Here is a 25,481-nt window from a genome sequence, read left to right as displayed (position 1 = left end):
ACAACAAAAGGGTTATTGCACTTAGACCTTTGAAGACGCGTGTAATTTACTCGGTGGGGAGAAAAGAGACGGGAGTGAAAACAACACATTCTTTTCATCTCGGGAGTTCCTGGTGGCTTTCAAGAAAAAAGGATTCCTTCTCTTCCTCCCCCCGCCCCCCCGCCTCCTCCCTCTCTCTCTCTCATCTGCCTCGTCGCGAAGGGCCAACAACTAAGATCAATAAAAGTTTTCAAACGGAAGAGGCGGCTGCGAGAGGCATCTGCTGCGGGGAGGATCGCGCTTGGTATGAGCGGAGTTTTCCTCTCCCTTTGCTTCGCTCGCCACCGAGGGGCACAGGCGGAGGCGGAGGCGGGTCAGCCGCGGTGAAGGCAGAGCAGCGTCGACCCTCGGACCGCCGGAGAGCGAGCGAGCGAGCCAGCCAGCGAGGAGGGAGCCGCCGAGCCAGCGCCGCTGGCGGGCCGCGAATGAGCAGCCTCCCGCCGGCCGGGACATCGCAAGCGGGACTTGCCGGGAGCGCCGCGGCGCCTGGACCTTCGGACTGCGCCTAGGGCCCTGGGCGTGGGAGCGGCGGGCAGTGGCCGCAGCCTCGCCGGCGCGGCTGCTCGTTGGCCAGGGACGCCCCCGGGGAATGTTGCACGGGTCCCCTTCTGCCGGGGACTCAGACGCCGCCGCCGCCTCTTGCGTGTCCCTCCCGGGGTGGGAAGGTGCGGGCAGAGCCGGAGACGCTCCTCGCAGCGCCTCCATCCCCTCCTTTGCATCGCTGCGATTCAAATCAATGAACCGAGTTTTCTTCCTGGCCCAGAGAACCCACTAAATCGGTTTGGATGATTCGCGATCTGAGCAAGATGTACCCTCAAAGCAGACACCCGGTGAGTAGCGGCGAGACCCGGGGCGGGAGGGCGGGCTGGGGGCGAGGCTCGGGGTCCAGCAGCGTCTCCCACCCCGGCCCTCCCCCCCCCCAAAGTCTTGTTTACCAAATGGGAGGGGCGGAACTGTGCGGTCGGTCCGGGGAAGGGGGGAGGCTGGGGCCGGGGGACGAGAAGAAAGACCAATCTCCCCCCCTCCGCTTTGCCTCCCTCTTGGAGAAGGCAAATGAGCGAGGGAGGAGGAGGAGGGTGAAGAGGTGGGAGGGAGAGTTGGGTGAAACAATTGAGTTGTAGCCATTTTCTTATTGTTGTCTTTGGCTTTCGAGGCTTTACGGTGTCAGGGGCTGGTTTCCTAGTACTTTCCGGCTTGCTTAGCCTTTGAAAGAGTCACAGGCAAATTAAGCGGAGGAGCCGTCCTCTGAATTCGGTTTAGCTGCCCAGTGCGTTGCTGCTGCCCGTTTGTACCTTGCGGTTCCCTTTCCCCGCCCTCTGCCCCCTTTCATCTCCCCCCGTGGGGCAACACAAGACCCCCCCCCCTCCCTGAGCCCTTGCTGGTGCTGTCGGTTGGCTATCATGCTGGAGCGGGAAGATGAGCCGAAGAGCCGCCGCCGCCTCCGCCTCCCTGGGCGGCTTCTGGAGGGGCGGACGAGGCTCCGCTCGGTGGGCGCGGGAGGCGAGCCGGACGGGCATGATTGAAAGACAAAAACACTCGGCGTGTCCGTGCGCGCGCGCGCCCCGAGTGAGTTTTAATTGCTCTTTTCCTGATTGATGTCTGGGTGACCTCGGCAGGCATGTTTGTATGTGTTGTGCGCGCCAATGGCGAGGCTGGGCTGAGGAGTAATTAAAACATTTCATTCTGATGACCGCTTCTAGGCACCGCATCAGCCTGCTCAACCCTTCAAATTCACCATTTCCGAATCCTGTGATCGGATTAAGGAGGAGTTTCAGTTTTTACAGGCTCAGTACCACAGGTAATGATGTTTACTTTCCCTGATCCTTGTGTTTGCTTATCTCTTGTCACTCCCCCTTCTACCCCTCCAGGCATGGGCATGCGTCTCTTTTCTCCTTTTTAAAAATCATACTCTTGTCTTCATTGCAAAGAGACGGCATCTTCCCCGCCACTCTGCCAAACAAAACAAAGCGCAGCATTCCCGGGTCACAGCCCTGATAGAACGGTGTCACTTCATCTCCTTTATCTTGGCAAGGAGATGTGCCCACTTGACTGAGGGAGGTTTCAAATGCTAGGAGTGTGCTTTTAAACATATCCCTGAATATGTTCATAAACACTTCATCAAAGGTACTCGTTTTTGTTTTTTTTAAGTTCTTCTGAATTAATCCAGGTGGAGGAAACACGCCTTTAAAAGGTTAGTCTTGGCAAATCTAAAAGCAAAAGGCAAATAAAAGTGCTCTTATGGATTGGGCAAAGCACCAGGAGCAAAGTGTTTGCGAATCAGGAGGTTTGGAAGCTGCTGGGCAAGGATTTCTCCCCCTCCCGGCCCCAGTTCTAGGGGTGTAAGCCAACAGGATTTGAAATCTCGCCCCCGCCCACCCATGCACATCTTTGCTTAAATTAAATGTTTTGACCCCACTCCTTCATATCTTGCGTGACAATGTGCAGTGTCAGGTGCTGATAGAATGGAACTGGAGCTGGAGTGTTCTCTCATTATCCTTAGGGTAGAAGTACTTTTATACTCTTCTTGACAAACAACTCTCAAGATTGTTGCAACCTTAAGTGCGTGTGTGTGTGTGTGTTGGGGGTGGGGGACTGCAAAGAAGGCTTTATTGCTCAGAAGATGTCACTTGTAGATGCTGTTGTGCTGCTTCCTTTAAAAGCCTAAAACCCTTTCTATCTTGAGTGGTTACTCAACGTTATATTGCCCGTTTAAGGGCAAGCGAGATCACACGTAAAGGCAGCTTAAGTAGTGGTCTTTTTGAAAGAATTCTACAATAGCAGGTGATATTTATCCTTCGAAGACAGTCAAGCCGCCTGCCTAAGAATTCCATTTTCTGACCTGTTTCCCTACCACCACCTCACCCACGCAAGATGCATTTGCCTGAAAACTTTCCTGCATTTTGGCTTGAGCAAAGGACAAGTGGATCTTATCGACAAGGGAAATCCTAGATTCGCTCTAACTACTTGAATTTGGCTTCTTATTAATATTACAGAGGATAACCTGCAGGGACTTTTCATATATCGAGAGGCTATGCAAAGGGGCATTATTAAATACTCATGGATGTGTGTGTGCCTGTTTCTTTTTTTTTTCTTGAACAGTTTAAAGCTAGAATGTGAAAAACTGGCCAGTGAAAAGACAGAGATGCAGCGACATTATGTCATGGTAAGCAAGCGGCATAACAAATTCAAAATGTCTATTAGGGTGGTATACGAACAGAGAGGAACGCGAAGGTTGCTGGAGGCAGTCAGCTAGCTAGTGATAAGAGGCACTGTTGTGATGAAGGTTGCGTTGGGAAACCTTGGCCCTGAAGGTTTTGCGCCTGCTTGTTATTAGGCGCTTTGACATAATTTTTTCTGCTCAGTGGAACAATCCACTTGGACTTTCTTGTGTGAAATGAGTGTGTTCACTCCAGCACCCAACGGGTCCTGCATGGCAGAAGGTCCTTGAAGACTCTTGGTGCTTTAAGTATAAAGAATTCCTTACCCTTTGACATATTGATGAAAATATGATTAGCTGGCCAGAGGCGTATCTGAGTTTGCATGTAGTCTTCAAGACAAAAGCTTCCAATCTATGCTTCCACCTGCCATTGATTTGCAGAATAAATTTGTCCTTTCAGAGAAAGATATTTACATTTTAAGAGGCAAGACAAAGAGAACCAGCACGCTAATAAAAAGTCTTAGTTCTTAAACCTGTTGCGTAAGAGCTGCCAATTAAAGGCTTCATGGTTAATTGAGGACGTTGGTGACCAGAGTTTTTGTAGAAAGGACCCCTCCCCTCCCCGGTATGTATTTGTGGACTCCCTGCAGCAATGATTGGCATATGATGAAGTCTCTAAACACCTAATTTTCTGATGGATTGTGATGACGCCCAAAGAGCTGTTTTCTATCTGCTCATCTGTTTATATGAGGAAATAATTGCTTTCTTTATGTGATGGAGTGACTGTTTTAAGGAGGACAGTAACCTTGAGATATGCTGCCTTCTAGCCAGAGCAAAAGCTATCCATCAAAGCTTCTATTCTGGCCTTCACATGTTCTGATGTTCCTTGTGCATATGGTACTAACTGGCGAAGCCGAACTATCCTGCAATACAGGAACGCAGGGTTTTCCTTTTCTTTTTTTAACCACACACACAATTGTGTGTCTGCTTTGAATCTGAAATGCTCTGCTGTTTTATTTCTTTGCAAAGCCTATATTTGCTTGTAGTCATTTCATGTTTTTAATTTAAAATATCGAAAGAAAAGTCTCCTCTACATTGCTGATTTATGACCCTGTCTGCTTTCTAGCATTTCCAACATTTTACCATCTTAAATTGGTGCTGTGGAACAAAATGTATACTTGGGCTCTGTCTGATCTTTAATAATTGTATTTGTCATTTTTCCTTTCTGGTATGCATGTGTGTGATTTCCTTCACCCCTCCTTTTTTGAGTGGTAGTTTAAACAAATGTAGAATTAAAAGCAGACTAACACAAATTAGGAATGTGTATGATTTGAGGAGATTCAGCTTAGTTACATTATGCTGCATATGCTTTCAAAAGATTGCAAATTGTGTGTGTTTGTATGATTACATATTCTAAAATGAGTTCATTTTCTTCTTTCTTCTTAGTATTATGAAATGTCCTACGGGTTGAACATAGAGATGCATAAACAGGTAGGCAACACATTCCCTCCTTTTGGAAAGTTACTGTTTTTTCCAATTTTTAATCCACTTAAACTACAGCACTTCTTTCATTCAATTGTAGACAAGATTTTGATATTTTTTTTTTGCTCACCGGGACAAACTGATTCTTTGAACGTGCCATAAGAGCCTATGCAGGCAGGTGTAGGTGGTCTTAATATTTTGCGAACATTCCCTAAAATGCCTGTGTTGGATTTGTGTTGGATAAATGCTGTTGGATTTGGTAACAGTTGTGTCTCTGCCTGCAAGTAGTCCAGTTGTCGCCTGTTGATAACAAAATCAGAATTTTAGGTTCGAGCTGTCTGAGTTGAAGCCTGCTGCCTTGTAGATGAGCTGATGGGCAGTGGACCTGAGACCAGTCTGTGTATGGTGAAGGGGCCAGTTGTCTTTTAAAGTTGTTGGATGTGTAAGTTGGTGAACTTCTTGAGATCTGTAGAATGAAAAAAGGAAGTTGATGTGGAATGAGAAAGCCTGCCTCTGGGTCCTTTTATATGGACCACCTCAGGAAATTCTGCGCTTCAGTGCCAAACACGGCAGATGAGCTTATACTGATGTGCCGCCCTGGTTGTAGACACCAGCAGTTAGGCCACGACTGGTAGGTTAATTTTTGTTTTTAGGCAAGTCACTGAATGAGGCTAACCTTTCCTGGTGAAGAAGTGTGATTAAACAAAGTTTTTTAGAATTATGTATTGCTGAAAGTTATGGGAAGGTGGTAATGGAAGTCCTATAGCACTGCAGTATAATTCTGATCAAGTGTTGAATTCTGTACAGTATGTGAGAAAATTTGACTTCAGAATTTTGGTAACTGCTTCGTAGTTTGTTCCTGTATTTACACTACTACGGGTTTGTCGCAATAGTTAACCTGCTAAACTGGGCATAATAGTAACACACTGTCTAGTGTCTTCTAGCTTAAATTTCCTATTCTGTGGCATAACAGATTTTGCCTGCAATTCAGTTCATTTTAATTGTGCCAATTCAGATGTTGAGGACATCCATAGGATTAATGGTTAATATTAAAATTAATTAGCACTGTGAGCTATTGGGAAGAATTGTTAGCGTCCATCGCGAGGAATTGTTCAAAACCTTTTGAAGTCGGAAAAACTTTGTTATGTCTTGAATTTGATGTAAAAACTCACCCATCTACCTTTTTAAGGACAATAGAGTATTTTTGTATCTAAACAAAATTGATAACCAAAATCCTCATGGATTAGCTTATGTGGTTTCTGGTATTAGCCGTTTGCTCAGGAACACATTGAGAATAATTTAATATATGTATGTAATCTTTTTCTTCTTCTTATTCTGGGCATGGGGAACCTAGAAGGTGGAAAAGTCTAGATATAAAGTCTGTAATTGCACTGCCTCAGTTTAAAACAAAGAAAAGTGGGCTTTAATTTTATTTCAAATATTTCACATTGGAAACTGCTTGCATCAGGGTGCTCTGAGTAAATTTTATATTTAATTTGAAAATGTGCTGATTTTGAAGGATTGAGTTTAATTAGAGTATCGTTTTTCCATCGCTGTCATTTCTGTTCAGATTAGTAGTGTCAACACTCCACCTTTGCAGAAAACACTTCTTTTAATACTTTTTATCACGTGCTGCTGACTCTAATGAAATGCAACAAAGAAAGTTCTTTGCAGAATTATCATTCTGAAGAATCTTATTGTCTTATCTCTGTTCCTCTGCAGTGTAATATGTGGGCTTGGTAATGTTGATCATAGCATTTCCCCACGCGCCTGCAACCCCCTCCAGTAAAGTTCCCCATCTGACATCATGGAAATATTGAAAGCCTCCCTTGCTTAAAGCCACCTTCTTCAAAGGGGACAAAGCCTTCGGACCTCCGCCTCTTTGTCCTGCCCTCCCCCCACCGCCCAAATTTTACCCAATTGAGGCAGAGTGATCTGCTTTGGGGATTATTTGTGGGTTTTGCTCTTATATTCAATCACACAAAAATCCTGAGGGCAGTTTATCACATTATGGAATACAGACAGCTCTGCAAGCCACCTACTTATTATATTTCCTTTATTCCTGCCCCTCCTCCATTTCTCCCCCCCCCCCAAAAAAAAGCACAGAGGCCTATCTATCTTTATTTGTTTTCCTAGGCAGACAGCCTTGGTTTCTCGTAGCTCCTTTTCCAGATGTAGTTGCTGGATGCCCTTGTAATGGAAAGCAGGCAATAATGGAGCGAAGTTGCCCTGCGGCATAATTGGGCCTAGTTCTCAAGATCAGGTTAGGCTTATTCGCTTATTAGATTTGTGTCTCGGCGGGTTCAAAAGTAGGGCTCCCTGGAGTCCCTGGAAGTACCCTAGTAATTGGTGGCCCTGGTATTTGAAACCTTTGTGTATTTTTCTGTTAAAACGTCTGTTCTTCTTGGCTGCTCCCATCCACCAAGTATTTATTTTCAGAGAATTTTTTCATTGGAACAGAAAATGATGGCTGTGATGGAGTCATGACTCTGTGATTTAGCAAATTGATAAAAGGATAAATGCACATAGCTGGCTGGCGCTGTGTGTGTGCCTTGAGGGTGGGGGCGAAGAGGATGTGGCAAGGTCCCCCCCCCTTTCTTTCTCCTCCCCTTTCGCAAGGCTGATCATCAGTCATCCTGTGTTGATTTTGATAGAAGACTATTAAAGTGAAACCTATGGGGAATTTGTCATTCTGAAAGGAAAGCTAATGTAATTAGTACCAATTAAAGTACATTTAGCAAATTGGATTTAATCTTAATTAAGCCTGCATAATGTTGCCAATTTTTAACAATTATGTTTGAGAACATAATTAATTTAGATTTTGGTAACTGAGTAAATAGCATTAGACTGATAGAATTAGTTTTCTGAATTATTTAGGTTTATTAAAAAACAGACACTCAACACCAACAACCCTGGCGTGTGGCACAGAATTGTTGTTGTTTTGCAATCTCTGCTAAAATCAAAAGAGTAGGATAAGTGTGTTGGGAGATGCCAGATTAAAATGTGGTGTTCGCACCCCCCCCTTTTGTTTTTGCCTTGGGATGTGAAAAAAAATGTAAGCATTGCTCTCTATGGCAAGATGCTATTGATAAAGCTATGGTCCTGAATATTACTAAGAAGAAAGTGCCTTGTATTCAGTAGGATTTATTTCCAATCAAGCATGCATGCAATTGTGTTGTTAACAGCATTAGTGTCCTGAAAAACGTTTGGATTTTTTAATGGGCCAAACCTTCTTAAAAGCACATGTACACACTAGCACTTCTACATAAATTCAAAAACATATGGATGTGCTATTTCTCTGACTCTTTGGATTGTATTTTTGTTATCTTAATTAGTTGATAATGATAGGGTATAATAATCTCATCGTTTTAGTCAATCGGGAATTGAAGTGCTTTTACTCCAATATTCACTATTAAAATAAGAATTAGCCCTTGGCTGCAGATAAGACAGTTATGAATAGTACCAGTGGGAAGTTAAATAGGAGGCAAATATCATTCTCTGCGTGTGTGTTTTTTCAGAGTTGAGATTACAGTGGCCCTTTTGTTTTTCCGCAAAGCTCTTCCTAGTTGAAAGCATTCTCAGATAAACTGACTCCTTTTCCTATGGATATTTTCAGGAGATCAGACCTTGGAGCTGGACACAGGAACATGAATGGCATGATTTGTTTTCGTGCGTGCGTTTTCAGAAGCATCACTGTACTCCCTCTTTCCTTCCTCCCTTTCATTGCAATCCATGTAAATTTTATTACAAGTCTTAGGCAACAACCATTTGAGTGCTTCTAAAATATTAATTGAGTAGAAATGAAAGGGCTCTGGCCAGCTGATAGGATATCATAATCGTAGCTGCAGTAGTCGATGGTAAATGATGATAAATGGCATTAGGAACCTTTTAGCAAACTGTAATAACTACAAGGAGGGAAGCGGTATGGATTTGCATTATATCTGATACCCTCTGGTACCAAGTGGATTGCCAATACTGCTTGTTTAGCATTTTCTAAGGGCAATAGGATATTGATTTCTGACTTACAAGGAACAGCTCTATTTTCACCATTGAAAAGTATTGCAGGTTGTTAAGAAGAAATTGACTTGAAGAGGCCTGACTGCTGCCCATCATGGAGCAAATAAAGCAAAACTGCCGAAGCATGGTGGTGCAGTGAGATGGGGCCCTCAGCAATTTGTTGCTATTAATTTACCATGCTCGACAGCAAATCAATCGGCATCTACTTCATCTGCTGGAGAAAATGCTGTCCAGGGCAGATAAAAGGCCCCGCATAGTACAGGGAATAAGGCTGGATTGGCCAAACAGAGGCTGCAGTTAATGTGTAAATAAGTGAAATCAAGGCAGCTCTTGCAGAGGAAGCTGTTTTTAATTAGGTTGGGGCTTTATAGCGAGCTATTTAAGAAAGTAGCATAGAGCTTGGAGGGGAGGAGCAGATTTATTGCCGACTGGGTTGATATATGGTTCGTATGACATCCTAGCCTTGAGTCTGCTTACTGCTGGTGCTTCAGTAAATTACTTTGGTAAAAGACCAAAGATGGAAATCCATTTGTTTAATTTAGAGCTGAATTTTGACTGATTTTCATCGCTGGGGCCACAGAATGCTCATATTGCTGAGAACTACTGGTAATGTAATGAAGGGTCAGTGGGTTGCTGAGGTCTCTGACTTAAAGGAGGGCTCAACCCCTACCCACCCATAGTGGAAAGCCAGTGCCAGATGCCATTTTTCTTGGTACCAGATCAGGGCTGCTCACCACCCCATCCTCAGGTACGCACATTTCCCTCTTTTTCCTAGAGGGGACAAAAGAGAGATCTGCCATCACATTCTGTGTGTCTGTCTGACAAGCAAACTGGAGCTGTTCCCAGCCACTCTTGGTGGCCTGTTGTCCTGAGTGGCAGAGTGTGTCTACCTGAGCAGGTGAGCAGCAAGCAAACAGAAGCAGCTGCTGTTTGATGGTTTGCAGCCTCTTCTTGCAAGTAGTAGCTGCCTCCACTTATACTCTGTACAGGCTTCCTTATTCACTCAAGTGTTGAGAACAGCTCGGTGTTCAGATTGGGACACAACTCGCACATGATCAAGGATCCTCTCTGTTGGGATGAGCGTATCTCTCTTTACATTCTGAACACACAACTCTGTGACCTGTGGAAATTAAGAAAAAGGAGTGTAATTGTTTAAATGACATTTCTCTCTGTTTATCTTTCTGATTACCTGAAATGTTTTTGGATTGCCTAAGGTTGCACAATGTATATGTACTATATTGATCTGTAGCTGGAGAGATGCTGCCTGCTATTCTGGAGGAAAGCTGAGGAACCCACTAGAATTGCACCTCTTGAGTTTTCTCTCCATTTATAGACAGTAGGAAAGATTTAATTGAGATACCAGCAATGTAGTAGGAGCTGGCAGAAGAACTGGGAGGTTTAACATCAGATACACTAGAAGGGAAAATGTAAAAGATTGTGGTGTCTGACTGTGTTAAGGTTCTAACCGTGTGATTTTCTAACCTTGAGTTCCAACCTTGAGATTTTCCATCAAGTTTTAAAATGTAAAATGGGTTGACAAATCAGTATGAAGGCCAGACTTCATGTGTCCTAGTTTAAGATTATAAAGCATGTATTGTGAAACTGATTAAGCCAAAATAGCTCCTTTTGGACCACACCTTCCTATCTGTGACATTTGGATCACAGAGCCCTCCTATGCTCCTATGGCCACAGTTCTTTGGACATGGGAGGATGGGGGAAGCAAGGGTTTGTCAGCAGGAGGAGATTCTTGTAAACAGAGCCATACACTTGGGAACAGGAGCAGAGAATTTGAGAACAGGATATTCTTATTTGGTTTTTTATGAAGTTGTATTGTTCCAAATTTAAAATAAAATGTACGTCTTTAATAAAATGAGGTTTGCTGTTGCAGGACCTCAGTTGCAGGGGCCTTAGTAGTTCCATGGTATCTTTCATTGCTGTAGCAGGAAAGGGATCAGTTACTCTTGGGATAGCTGGATTGAGGCTGATATGCTCTATATACTAATTTGTTCTCTCCCCCCCCCCCTTTTTTTGAAAGGCACTCAGTTTAGCATAAGCCTCATTTACCTGCACTGCCTGGAAAGAACAGAATCATTTGTATAATTAGATTTTCATATATTTTAGAAATAATAAATAAATAATAGTAAAAAAAGACTGCTTATATAACGTTCCATTGCCCCACAGGTATGCATGACGAATGGGATACCTATTTTGCCTTGATGCAGTTACATTGACATTTTGCAAAGCAAAAACATATGACATGGGTTAACATGGCCACATCCTTAAACATCCACAATCCAGATGTCTAAAGATTTAGCTCTTTTATCCGCACTTCACATATTGTGAGGGAGAAAAACTGATGTGGCAGCAGCAGCGTACCAGTAGCAGTTGGGCCCATTTGGTAAAAAGTTGGCTCATGCTACTTTTTAGGCTGCACGCAAGGCATTTTCCATAGTAAACACACAGTGTGTGAATAGAAGCACACCTTGAAACAGCAATATGATGTTTACCTCTGTCAAACGTGATGGCTATGTACAGTCTGGGATGTTCTTGATGTTACAAGTGAGTTTTCCATCACGTTTATCCATGTTCTTATTAATTGCTGCGTATTCATAAATAGAAATTTTAGGGCTGATTGAGTTTGATTTGTTCTAATTATTCTGGTGCAATTAAACTCCATACTTGAAAAGTAAGGGAGACGAGTTTGTGTGACTCTATGAGCTCAGTGCCCATTTGGAACTTAATAGTTCTGAGCGCACCATTTTCTTCAGGAAGTGTTTGGCTACACGTTGGGAGAAAGTCATGCTATTGGCTCTCTGAAAAAATTGATGTCTGTGACGTGTAGTGAATGCCATTTATTCCATGCTTTTTTTTGCACTACAAAGCAGAACTGATCTCAGCAGGTCTGATGCTAATTGGCAAACATAGGTCAGCTTGTAATGGTGAGCCTCTAATCAACAAAGCCTCTAATATTCCTCTTAATTGAAGAGTGTAAACACTGGACCAATTGTCAGTCCATTGAAGTTAAGACCTAAATATTTATGCCAGCGTTGCAGCCTGCGAGTAACAGCCCATGAGGCTGGCATAACAACATATTACTATATTGCACTGTGGCAACAATTGGTGACCACCATTCTTCTAAACATTTATTCTACTGTGTATCAAGTCTTTGGATTTGGACGCTACATTTATAATCAACAGCTAGAAAAACCATATTAAGGAACATTTTGTTTTTTGTTTAGCTGGTGTCCTATGTTGTGATTTTTAACCAAGAAAAAGAAAATAGATTCTCTTCTAATATTTCTGAACAGTTAAGGCCCTCCCCCTACTTTTTTCTTTCTCTGATTTCCTTTGCAGACGTGTGGGCTGGAGTCCTCCAGGTTAATATCCAGAGTGGTTTTGCCAAAGCAGCTGGTCGTATTCCAGATCAGGGTGGCCAATTAGGGATTTGTGGATCACAATACAGTTTTATCTGTCCTTCAGCAGTGCCTGTGAAATTTTTGATGGAGAAAACATACTGCATGCTATTTAACTCAGTGAGCAGGACATTTTTGTTTTTTGAAAGTATGCATGTGTACATTTCCCTCTTTTAGCTTATAGAACCATAGAAATCTGGAACTGGAAGGAACTCTGAGGGTCATTTAATCCAACCAGCACACACTAGTCTCCCATCCAACAGGAAACCATACTGGACCCTGCTTAGCTTTGCAAATGTGTTAACAGTTTTATTGCTACACCACTAGGGGTTATGTAACGTCATGGTCATTCATTTCAATTAGTCTGGTCCAAATTAGAATGTGCTTGCCTTCAACCCAAACTCAAGTTGTTCTTTCATAGTCCTTTTGTGTGGAGTTTGATGTATGACTAAAAATAAATGTAGGAAGTTTACTTTATTTTCCTTTATAGACTCCAAATATTTACACATTTATTCCTACTAACTTAAACTATTTTGGAACATCTTCAGCTTATCATTCACTTGATAATTCAAATATTTATAGCATGGACTGCTTTCAGTTTTTGGCTCTGACTGTTAATGGTAAAAGACTGGAAATTAAGCCTTATGAGGAGCGCTTGAAGGAGATTGGGTATGTTTTGCCTGGAAAAGAGGAGATTGAGTGGAGATACGATAGCCATCTTCAAATATCTTAAGGACTGTCAGATGGAAGAGGGAGCATACTTGTTTTCTTCTGCTCTGGAGGGTAGGATTCAGATCAATAGCTTCAAGTTATAAGAAAGGAGATTCTGACTAAACATTCAGAAAAAGCTTCTGGCAGTAAGAGCTGTTCGACAGTGGAACAGACTCTCAGTAGAGATGGTGGTCTCTCCTTCCTTGGAGGTTTTTAAGCAGAGGTTGGATGGTCGCCTGTCATGGATGCTTTAGCTGAGATTCCTGCATTGCAGGGGGTTGGACTAGATGACCCTTGGAGTCCTGTCCAACTCTGATTCTGTGATTGTTCCTCATAGCCATATCTAAAGTTACATTTCTGTGTTGGTTGGGCTAGATGACCCTTGGAGTCCTGTCCAACTCTGATTCTGTGATTGTTCCTCATAGCCATATCTAAAGTTACATTTCTGTGTTGACATTTTGAGAGATTTTAGGAAGTAGGTAGAATATGACTAACAATACTCATCTTGATAATGCAAAAGTAGCCAGATGTGATCTGAATTGTAGACTGTGGTAGATAAAATCTGGGGAGGTTAACCAGGCACTTTCTCAGGCTTCCATTTGACTGCTCATGTGTTCCCAAGTTGTGCGTCTTTGGTCATCATCTGATTGGTTTGTGGTGCGCCAGTTGTGGAATCTCCCCTAGGAGATAAGGATTAAGGATCCCTGGACGGTTAAGTCCAGTCAAAGGTGATTATGGGGTTGCAGTGCTCATCTTGCTTCCGGCCAAGAGAGCTGGCGTTTGCAGAGAGATTTCCGGGTCATGTGGCCAGCATGACCAAACCGCTTGTGGTGCAATGGGACACCGTAACGAGCGCCAGAGTGCATGGAAACACCGTTTATCTTCCTGCCACAGCAGTACAGTGGTATCCTGGGTTAAGTACTTAATTTGTTCCGGAGGTCCGTTCTTAACCTGAAACTGTTCTTAACTTGAGGTACCACCTTAGCTAATGGGGCCTCCTGCTGCTGCCGCGCCTCAGGAGCACGATTTCTGTTCTCATCCTGAAGCAAAGTTCTTAACCTGAGGTACTATTTCTGGGTTAGCGGAGTCTGTAACCTGAAGCATATGTAAGCTGAGGTACCACTGTACCTATTTATCTACTCGCATTGGTATGCTTTTGAACTGCTAGGTTGGAGCTGGGACAGAGTGACGGGAGCTCTTTCCGATTGGCAAGTCCAAGAGGTTCAGTGGTTTGGACCGCAGTGCCACCCACAACCCCAGGACATTTTGGCACCTACCAGGCCTTTCCAAGTTGCTTCTGGCATTAGCGTTTATTGTTTGGAAAGCATTGAGTTGGTCCCAGAAGATGGTTTCTATGATGGTTCTTTAATTTATTTTAGGCATGTTTCTTATTTGTTCTTGTTTGTCTGTTAGGTTTCTTGCATTTTTATTAATTTGTAGGCCGCCCTGAGATCCTAGGATGGGTAAAAATAGATGAAATAAATAACTCAAAATTATGAAAGTGTTGCCTGCTAAAATGAAGTCTTTTCAGGTTCTAAAATCATTTCTGACATGTGTTTGGAAATACTTGATTCGTTTCAAGGTCCCCTATGGTGATTGTGTGTTAGTCTGAAGGGCTCTGATGATGAACAAAATGGAGCCTGCCTTCCTTCCTTCATTTCATTCTTGTTTTCAGTAGTTGCTTTAGCAATGAAGGCGTGAATACTCTGAGTGTGTTTTGTGTATCTATATTCGCTCAAAAGCCTCTCCTTGTCTGTGGTTACCTGATGTGTGAAAACACCCCATGCTTACATACCACAAAAGAAGTTCTCATGTAAGCTTTTTTTTTCTAAATAGGGATTTTATTGCAGGTTTAAAAAACCCGTAGAGATACTAGTTCTGATTTTGGTGATGCTTCTCCTTTTGAGGCCACATTTCCTGAACTTGTGTTCTCCCTTCCTGCTTTATACCAAAGGCAAGGTTGAGTTGGACCTGGTCAGCTGGGCTTGGCTGCCCGCATCTTGGGCTGTAGTAATCACTGAACTTGATTGTCAAGGTCAGAAGGTTATATATATATATATATATATATATATATATATATATGTTTCATTTTGGGTTCTTTGACTTGTTGCAATCAGGTTTTCTCCATACATGAAAATTTGGAAGTGTGCTGATGTAACCAAAAATGCAGTTTGGTGTCGTCTGTGTCAGGAGTGGTCATGTAAATTCTGGGCCAGGCTGTTCTTAGGTTTGGCGCAGTGGTGAACTGAATGAGGTTGGATCCTGTTAAAACAAAGACCTTGTGGGTGGTGGTGGGCTTCCTGGGTCTGAGAATTGGGTAATTTGCTTGTTTTAGACAGGGTTGAAGGAACAAGTGCTTTTCCTTTCAAAGTCACCACTGGGGACTGAAGTGACTTGGAACACGTTTCACCAGCTTTAGATGTGGTAGCTCTCACCATGCCTGAACTGCAGTAGCCTTGCAACTCATGCATTAGTACTTTGTAAAGCCCTTGAGGCGAGTCTGGAGGCTGCAACTGGAGCAGGATGCCATGGCTGGGTTGCTAAGTGCAGCCATTTACAACAAGCATGAAACACTGCTTTCAAACGAATTGCATTGGCTGCCAGCTGGCTACTGGGCCAGGTTTAGGGCAGTGATGTGTTTGCAGCACTTGTTGAAAACCAACTTCTTGACTCAGGCCTTGGAGCTCATTAGTATGCCTTGTTGCATTTTAGTTAATTATGTATGTGACTGTATTTATTGCTCTTGTTTTCAATGCACTGTTGTTAATGAACTTCTATTTTAGTTGGCTGTAAACTGCCTTACTGTTTTCAAATAATGGGTGGTGCCTGAATGGTTTTAAATAAATAAATAGGAACAAGGGTAAGAAGTATTTCCTCTCCAGTGAATACACTTGATAATAACCATCTCAAAATGCTTTCAATGCCTGCTTCTGCATTCAAGAATTGAGCCCTTCTTAGAAGGATGATAAAAGGCTGCCACTATATTATACAACTATGCAGGGCTTTTTTCAGCTGGAACTCACAGGAACTCAGTTTCACCACCTCTCGTGTGGGTTCTGGCACCTGTCAGGTGGGCGCCAATGCCATTCTAAGAACGAGGGAGAAGTTCATGGTGAGTTCCAGCACCTCTTTTTCTAGAAAAATAGCACCGCAAGAATCAGTGCCCAGGCTTGCTCCTCATGCAGATTTATGCATGCATGTTTAAATGGAACTTACTCACAGGTAAGTGTGAAAAAGCTTAGCGCCATAACTCAATCAAACTAGACAATTTCTTCAACTGCACGACTGCATTCCTATTGCTTTCTGGGTCATAACTATACGGTTTCCATGCTTGCCTTCTGGGGTAGCGTGATGGGCCAACATACATTCTCCATGGCTTTTTATACCATGACTGTTCTGTTTCCTCTTGGTGTGTGCAGTGTAAAATATCAGACATCCCAGTTCTCTTTGTGGCTGTGAGGCCACAGCCTCCACCTACCGACACCCCACATATTACTGTGTGCAATGCATCCCTGTGTGCCATAAGCTTTACTGCAACCTTCTGGAGAAATGTTCTCCTTGGTGTTATGTTTCTCTTTTCAACTTGTATGCCTGAGTCTCCAAATCCCCATATTCATTTTAGCTTGCAATTCCCCTCGCCACTTTATTTAGGAAGGTATTGAACAAAAATGAAAGGCTAACTAGATGATGAGAAGCCACTAACCCACTACTGGCCTCTAGCATCACCAGTATAGAAACAGTAAATAAGGCATATGGTAATGCTGTGGTTAATCCATCAACTGTGCTTTCAATTGCATCCTCAGGCCAGGGATGCAGATTTACTGTCTTAGAAAAGCATTTCTGAAAGCTGAGGGACCCGTTTCCCCTTGCCTTTTCAGAGTTTGGACCCAGAATCAACAAATCAAAATACAACAAGAGCAGCATATGCTCTCTGCAAAGACTTAATAAAACATTTTGGTACTTGTAGGCACTGACAGAAAAAAGCTGTGTGGAAATTTAATACTGCAGAGGGATGGTGAAATAGAGTGAAAAAAAGAGTAATAAAAAAAAATCTACCAGCTATAGGTTGAGGCTGTGTGTTGACGATAGAAGTGCAGTTGGGGGGTGTTATGAGTTGTGATTGCTATCTATTGAGGGGAGAGCAGATAGAGCTGAAGGCCACTGGGCCTTGTCAGTGTTTTTGTGTTGCACAGATAAAATGGGCTACAGAAGATTAATGTCATCACCGAGAGTCTGAGCCACTCAGTTTGATGACACTTGGCCTTCAGCCGTGCTTCAGTTCTTCCTCCTCTTCTTCCTTTTTTCAGGTGAGAAGTTCAGCGAGTGCAGTTTCTCCCGTCACGGTACTACTGTGTGAAATCCTGATGCTAGATGAAAGGAAGTCTGTAAAAATATTTATTTAGTGGCCAGACTTGTCACAGCTTGCGTCTATTAGGGAAGGCCCATGGCTTAGTGGTAGAGCATGATGTGCTTTGCATGCAGAAGGTGCCAGGTTCATTCCTTGGCATGTCCAGGTAGGGCGGGCGGAGACTCCCATCTGAAATCCTGGAAAGCCATTCCTAGTGGGTGTGTTCTGTGCTGGGCCTTGGAGCCTGATTTGGCATAAGGCAGGTTCCTGTGTTCCTATGAATTAGCAACCTTTTGGAACTTAAATGAGCCCCACTTAAGGCAGCTTTCTGAAGCCCAGTTTGTTTGGCTTAATTGCTTTTCTTCATTGGAAGGATCTTTTTTATACTGGTGAGGAGACGGTGTCTTAACACTGTAGGAAAAGAGAGTTTAGCTAAGAAGTGACTGAAGGTGTAGTTTCAGCACAGAAGAAGAGAGGAGCAACACCAAAAAATAAAAAAAAACTGCAAAGCTCAACAGTGGAATTTATTTGCATGGCTTAATGTTCAAACATGAAATCTTCACCAGAAGCATCTTGCATTCCCTGTAGACGTAGGCCAGTCAGTAACCACAGCAGTTTGCTCAGAAACAAGCCCCATTCAAGCATAAAACAAGTTGCAATCTCTTTGCTTCCGATGAAAGACAACGGCTATGTTCAGATTACCATATTTCAACTTGGGCACAAGTCATTTTGCTTTGCATGTAGCCCCTTCTCTTCTTCCTTCATGTGTACTTGAATGAAGTAAGTCTCCAGTTAGGGTCGTAAACCAAGGGGAACCTTGATGCCACAGATGTTGCTGGACTCCCATCGCCACTTGCCATTGGCCACACTGGCTGGGGTTGAAGAGAGTTGTAGTCCAACAACATCTGGAGGTCCACTGTCTTAAAAAACCATTCAAACTATGATTTAAGATCCTGGCTTGTTTCATAGCTAGTAACCATAGTTTCCAAGTTTGCTTGAAATGGTTCGGTGGAGACTTCTCATTTCATATAGATGAGGAGAGAACATATTGTGCGTGTTGGCAAAAGACTCTAGCATATCTTGGTTTATTAAATTGAGATAGGATCTTTTGAACCCAACCCTATATGTTGGAATGCATTGAGTACATTACGTATTGTAAGTCAATGCTACTTTTGAGTCCTGGCTTGAGACTTTTCTGCTTCTGAGTTTGTTTTTTTAAAATGTAGTTTCTTGCTGGCCACAGAAAAAATACTTTAACATGCATAGTAGAATTCTAGTTCCAAGTGATTGTTCCCATCTCATGTATTAATCCTTTGAGGAACTACTTCTGTAGCCAGCAAAATACCTGAGAACACAATCATGGGGTATTCTTGTTTTTACTGTATTCTAGTTCAAAAAAACATAGAAATTGCAACTGGATTTAGAAAGTGTGGAGAAAAGCACTTGAGGGAATGGTTTGGCAAGAAAGGAGAATCTGATCAGGGAAGAATATTGTAGTTTGACGGTTGTGAATGAAAAGATAAAAATAACCCATCAGTTGAAATAACAAGGATGGAGGAGTCTAGGTTGATGTGAGGAGTAGGAGTGTTAAGTGATACTATTCAAGCTTAAAACAAGATCTGAAACAAATATTGGCAGAGATCTTTGATAAATTAGGAGTTTTTATTCAAGTAAATGAATATTTTGACTATGAGTGAAAAGCAGTGTTTGCTTTATCTCTACAATTAAAGTAGTATGTGTAGGACTTTTCTGCAATAAGTGATTCTGTGCAGATCACAGTGTTCCCAGGTACTTAAGTACATTGTCTCTTTGTGTGTTTGCATATGTGAATTATGTTTAGTGCAATGTAATTATATATTTATGCCTTATTAGTCATGATAAAAGACAAAATGGGCCTTGTTAACTCACTGGGGTGGTGATTTGGTCCTTGCGCCATCAGCCTTTACCTGACGCAGCTGTCTTGTAATTAACAATTGCTGCGGGGGTGGGGGGCGGGGGCTTTGTGCTTCCTTACTGCAGACACACACCCAACTTGTGGATGGCAACTGGGGAGGAGGCTAGCATGGGATGTGACTGCAGGGGTGGGGGCCAGTGGGGAATTGCTAATCCCTGGTGGTTCTCTAACTAAGCCATGGCAGGTTTTCTGTCACAAGCTGGTCTACAAGTGTGAAATGCAGACCAGAAGACACTGTCAGAATGGACACTGAATAGCACAAGTGAGAAATCTGTGGCCCAAGGCAGCAATTTATGGGTTGGCAAATAGTAATAATTTTCAACCTGTTTCTCAAATGTTACTTTTTTGTTGCACACAAGCTCTACATGATTGGCACATAGGTATCAATTTAACATGCTATTTCTAAATGCCCCCAAAGGCTTCTGTGAGCCGGTATTAGGGCCAAGTGGTTTTTCCTCTGTACTTAACAGCCATGCCAGAACCGGCTTGGCTAGGAACTGGCCTAGCAGAAAAAAAGCAGAGCCCAAAGTTAGGAAATTGTGAATGTTGAAATGGATGCAGACACCAAACAGGGGGAAATGGGGGGGGGGGAGTCTCAGACAAATGGGAGGATCCTAATCTCACAGGAGTGACCACAGCACTTTTGGATTTCTGTGAGGGAGGAGAGACAATCTGTTTAAGATGCATTACCTCCCTGCCTACCCCCAACCCCAGTTTCTGGTGAACTGATGGAGGACGACTTGCTCCTCAAGTATTTGTAATCAGCAGTGCAAGATCTGGCAGCTGACGAGTCTCATTGCCCACTGAGATCCAGGGAGAAAGATGCAGCTGCGCTTACATGCTCCCATTCAATGTATCAAAGCCATTTGAGGCATGGCTGTCGCTGTAGCAGGGATGCTGTGGCCTTCACCTTTCATTACTCTTACGCTGCGATTTGCACCTTCCCGATGTTGCACAGTGCTACTGCTGGTGAAATAAGTTGTGGGTAAGGATAGAGTAAATGGAGAGGAGGGGGAGGGAAAGAGAAAAGGGGGACAGATAGTGGGTGCAGGAGAGAGAGCCACATGCATTGTACAGGGGATGAGGGAACCTAGAAGAACAGGAGAAAGTAGGAGAGCGATTGGACGGATACATACGGATTGGACGGAAGAAGGCCCACCCCTTTCTCTGTACCTGAAAGCGCTCTTTTCCCACCCCATTCTGTGTTCATGAGAATGCCATGGCGATAAGCAGCATGGTGGGTGGGTGGTCAAGAGAGAAATAAAACCTTCTATTTATTGATTTTGGGCCTGTGCGCTTCCTTGCGCCACTATAAGCAGTTTTGGCAAACTAGCCCCCATAGTTATGCAGGCACAAAAGGCAGCGCGCATCAGGCGTAAGTCAATCAAAGTCTACACTGGAGTCGTGGTCTGAGGGAGGCTTGCAGAGAATAAGGAACAATGGGGAGAAATTACTTAATTAGTTTTCTCTACACGTCTCCGATTTCCCCGCAGTACCATTCACTCTGTATGACAGCCTTCCCATTTCACAGTACTCCCTTTGAAAGATGGCAGTGTATTAGCATGTGAGACAACTGAGTGCAAGGGGAGAGAGTTCACCACAGCAGTGGCACTGTCTGCATTCTTCTTCTTCTTCTTCTTCTTTTTAAAGAGAGAGGGGATATATCTACATATATATATATATATATACTAGATCTAGATCACATATGACGCGGCACAAAGTAAGATAAAAGCTCGGAGCTGGACAAGGCCGCGGTGGCAGGCAAAAACGGTTCAAGCACATATATATCTATTTCAAATCTACCACATGCAGAGTTTAAAATGACTGTGTGCGTCTAAAGTTTAAGTCTACATCTTTGTCATGTTTATTAAGAGAGGCGTCGTATGTGTGGTTGACTTCCAGTTTTGTGGCTTATTCACATGTTTTTGAAATAAATGACTAAAAGTCTCTCCAGGGAACTTGGCAATGACTCCACAGCATTCCCAGGCTTGTCTTGTGGGAAATGTCAGCTTTGGCCCTCTGCAAGTTGGGTTCAACTTATAGGTCTTGGCCATGTGTGTGGGCTTCAGGAAGTCTTCCTGTTCCAGTCACAGCACCCAGAGGGAGAGAGACTCCCTGGTGTGACTCTCTGGGCACCCACACTACTGTCCTTTTCCTGCTGGATGAGCACCTTCCCGTCCTCCCAGGCCTTTGAATAACAATCCACCCGGTGCCTCATTTCTTGCACCAAGTTCCCCTTTGCTGGCTTTTGTGGTTTCAGGTGCTTTAAATAGTTTTCATGGCTGGGTTTTATGCTTATTTTAAGTTGTATTTTATTTTGGTTCTGAATCATATTTTTTTTCTGAATCACTTCTTAACTTCATTGTTTGTGTGAGCTGCCCTGTGAACTTGGTTGGATGGGCGGTGTGCAGATATAATTAAGAATAAGAATATAATTAAGAAGAAGTTGGGGATAATAATGTGACTTGCCACATCGAGCTCTTGGGGACCAAACTGGTAAGGGAAGAATTATTATTACCCATCCTCTGTCCAGCAGGTAACGTGGGAAGGAACTGAGAAACTTGAGAGCATTACACCTGAAGGTAATCTGAAGGTAGCAGGCCTCACAGGAAGGCCTGCAGTAAGTCTCAGTTTGTGTAGTAGCAGAAATCACAGCGGCAGTTAAAAACAATACACAAGCAATAATGTGGTTTTCTGATTGTCTGTCTTCTCATCTCTGGATGCCTCATGGTTAGTGTGACCAAAGTCTGACGAAAGTGGTTCTTTCTTCCCCTCGCATACCTCCATCCATTTTGATGTTATGGTGAATTATAATGCTTCACCCCCGCATGCCTCTCCCTTTTATCTGTTTTTAAGTCATAAAGATAAATTTGTTTTTGACTTTTGGGAGGATCAGCAGAAGGAGACTGGTGCATAATCAGAGCTGCTTTTGTGTCTGCCTCGTTGACATGAAAAGAGATTTTGGTGTTATACTTGCAGCTGCTCTTGGGGCCGCAGTGGTTGGGACAGGAAGGAAGTCTTCCCCATTCTAAGAACAGGCAACAAATTTTTCAACAAGGCGGTAGCAGAGGATCTGTGAGTGATGTGTGCTTTAACTTGCAAAGGAGGAATTCACATATCTCTGCTGCAGGTGGAGCAGAGATGCTAGTTTTCCTCCTTTCTGTGTCAGGCTGGAAACACAGAGCAATTCGCCTATCCTGTCACTGCTTCTCTGCGTATCTACGCTCTCCCTGAATAAGTGACTGAAGTGATCTGCCATCCACTGCCACAAGAGAACTGGTGTGCTCCAGTGGTGAGAGTATTTGGAGCTGGAAAGTTCATGGTTAAACCAGGGTTCAAGCAGGAAGTTCCCTGGGTGGCCTTGAGTGGAACTGATTGAATTCCTATCCCACCTTCTTCTCCAGGGAACTCAAGGTGGCGAACCTGGTTCACCCCAGTGCTGTTTTTCTGGCAGTAGTAAACAGTACAGTCATACCTCGGGTTGAAAGTGCTTCAGGTTAAGCATTTTCGGGTTGCGCTCTGTGGTGACCTGGAAGGAACGGAGCACATTACTTCTGGGTTTCGCCACTCGTGCATGCGCAGACGCTCAAAATGACATCACGCGCATGCGCAGAAGCGGCAAATCGCAACCCACGCAGACGTGGGTTGCATTCGCTTCAGGATGCGAACGGGGCTCTGGAACAGCTCTCATTCGCATCTAGAGGTACCACTGTACATAGAACTGGCACTTACCACCCCCCCACCCCATCAAATCTTGTGATAAGGTACAGTGGTGCCCCGCAAGACGAATGCCTCGCAAGACGAAAAACGCGCCAGACGAAAGAGTTTTCCGTTTTTTGAGTCGTTCCACAAGACGAATTTCCCTATGGGCTTGCTTCGCAAGACGAAACGTTTGTTTCCTTTTGCTTAAAGCTGCTAAGCCGTTAATAGCCGCCAAGCCGCTAAGCCGTTAATAGCCGCTAAGCCGCTAATAGCCGTGCTTTGCAAGACGAAAAAACCGCAAGACGAAGAGACTCGCGGAACGGATTAATTTCGTCTTGCGAGGCACCACTGTAATGGAGGGTTGGGAGAGCATGCAAGCAACAGTGGCTGAAAGGAGGATTGTGAAAAGCAGGAGTGGTGGCTGTGGCGAGGAAAAGGAGGCCCTTGTTTGGGGCTGCGGTTTCCGCTCTCAGTCTCCCCCTCATCTGCCTCGCAATGCACTCTCCCCCGCCCCGATAAGTTGCTATGGCACTGCCTCACTTTCCTCACTGCTCCGCGAGCGGCTGGGCAAGTGCAAGAGCTGGCTTCCCTTTCATCTCTACTTGCTGTTTTCATGTCTGCGGGGAGGAGAGAGAGAGAGAAGTGGGAGAAGGCAGGGGCCTCTGCTGCTAGCACCACCGCCCTCCACTCCAGCGGAAAGGGGCATGCAGAGTGGGGCAGGAGAGAGAGAGAGAGAGAAATGAGGGGGAAGAGTAGGCATGGCCAAACTTGGCCTGCCAGGTGTTTTGGGACTACAGTTCCCATCATCCCTCACCACTGGTCCTGTTAGCTAGGGATGATGGGAGTTGTAGTCCCAAAACAGCTGGAGGGCCAAGTTTGGCCATGCCTGGGGAAGAGGATCATGGTGAGTACTGGCACAATTTTTCTACGGAAAAAAGTACTGCCCCCCCATTTAGTCCCCATGACAACACTGTGAAGCAGGTTATCCCAAGAGGCAATAACTGGCCCAAGGTGAACTTCACAGCTGAGTGGGGAGATGAGCCCTTTAACCACTACACCACACACGTGTCTAGTGTGCAGGCAGGAGGGTATTTTTTTTAAATGTGGATGACTGTGACACCTGCTGGATATTCCTTGAATAAACAAGAGCTGAGCCAAAATGTGTCCTTTTTGGGGGGACTGGAGGGGCATCCCCTCCAATGGCCTGAATTATGATAGGACTGGGGCAATAAATGAGTGCCACCTGAGAAATTGTTTGAGAATGTATTCTCCCCATTTAGCTGCGGTTTGCTGTGGCAGGTGAACTGGGCCAACGTTGACCAAAACGCCCTCATCCCTTTGTGACCTAAGGCAGTTCAGCCAGTCAATGCCAGTAACTTTATCACCGCCAGAAAGCCTTACGGTATATTGCTGCCTGTGCCCGGGCATACAGTGGTGCCTCGCAAGACGAAATTAATCCGTTCCGCGAGTCTCTTCGTCTTGCGGTTTTTTCGTCTTGCGAAGCACGGCTATTAGCGGATTAGCGGCTATTAACGGCTTAGCAGATTAGCAGCTATTAATGGCTTAGCGGCTTTAAGAAAAAGGAAACAAACTCGCAAGAACTCGCAAGACGTTTCGTCTTGCGATGCAAGCCCATAGGGAAATTCGTCTTGCGGAACGACTCAAAAAACGGAAAACTCTTTCGTCTAGCAAGTTTTTCGTCTTGCGGGGCACCACTGTATTCATGTTTATGGACATCTTATGCAAGAGAATTATGTAATGGGCCTCTGTCTTAAGTATTTCTTACGTGAACTTTGCTGTTGAGTCAGTTTCTCATTTGTGCATGAATGTGACCGCTTTCTAGGAGCATGTACTCCTTAAGCCCTCGTCATTTCTTTGTGTGGTTGGCATCTGGTCATCATAACAGATATATTGATGTCAATCCCTTGCTATCTTAAAGGGCAAGAAACAGCACCTTATGAGTAGATGGCAGTAATAGGATCCACGGCTAATACTGATAGAACAGGCTCTTCCCTCTCACACCTGTCAGCAAACCTACTGTTTTTTAGTTAGTTCTAAAATACATAAAAGCTGTACACTCTTAACAGAGGCGGGACATGGTCTGTGTAGCCCACCTCACATGTTCAAGGAATGCCTCTGTGCTTGAAGGTATGTGTATGACCCCCTCTCCTATTGATGACTGTTACAGCCTTAGTTTGCCTCTGCTCCAATTGAAAATGAGTAATATAAAAGGATAGTTAGAGCTATCTTACTCTCGGTTGCTTTGTTCAGGATAACAGTGTTGGGTATTCGTTGATCCTATAATGTTGACCCAAGTTTGTAGAGAGGTTTAGGGTACACATGCTCTGGCTGAGGGGTCCGTGGCCCCATCCCCAGGCACATTTTTGGGAGAGGGCGCAACCAGGCGCCCCCACAACCAGCTCCTGCACATGAGGGAACTGATATATAATGAATTGAAAAAAATGTTTAAAATAACATTTGTTAAAAAACCCCAGAAGCATTTCCATTAGGAATTATAGGTTCCAATATCCCAAAAGACCAGAAAAGACTATTTATGTATGTGACAACAGCTGCAAGGATGCTACTAGCCCAAAGATGGAAAGAACCAACAGTTCCGACCAAGGAAGAATGACAAGCCAAATTGCTGGACTATGCTGA

General features: G+C 44.0%; 1 protein-coding gene across 6 annotated transcripts in view; it reads left to right on the top strand.

Annotated features, from left to right (window-relative positions):
- The first annotated feature begins 444 nt into the window (after positions 1-444).
- LOC308458034 (transducin-like enhancer protein 4) overlaps positions 445-25,481 on the top strand; it is a 128,713-nt gene continuing 103,676 nt past the window's right edge. For 2 of the 6 annotated variants that reach the window (XR_013977155.1, XM_080972570.1), the window contains exons 1-4: positions 445-869; positions 1,740-1,837; positions 3,139-3,202; positions 4,643-4,687. Coding sequence is in view for 1 of the 6 variants with exons in the window: in XM_080972570.1 (XP_080828696.1) it covers positions 825-869; positions 1,740-1,837; positions 3,139-3,202; positions 4,643-4,687 (252 nt within the window). In the remaining 5 variants the exon portion in view is untranslated. Of the gene's footprint in view, positions 870-1,739; positions 1,838-3,138; positions 3,203-4,642; positions 4,688-25,481 lie in introns of those variants that run through there. The other 4 variants (XR_013977156.1, XR_013977157.1, XR_013977158.1 and 1 more) reach the window with 3 other exon arrangements.

The sequence above is a fragment of the Podarcis pityusensis genome (assembly GCF_964106645.2).
Source record: "Podarcis pityusensis genome assembly, chromosome: 11".
NCBI classification, from domain to species: Eukaryota; Metazoa; Chordata; class Lepidosauria; order Squamata; family Lacertidae; genus Podarcis; species Podarcis pityusensis.
The sequence above is the reverse complement of the archived record's forward strand: the minus strand, read 5'-3'. Positions and strand labels throughout refer to the sequence as shown.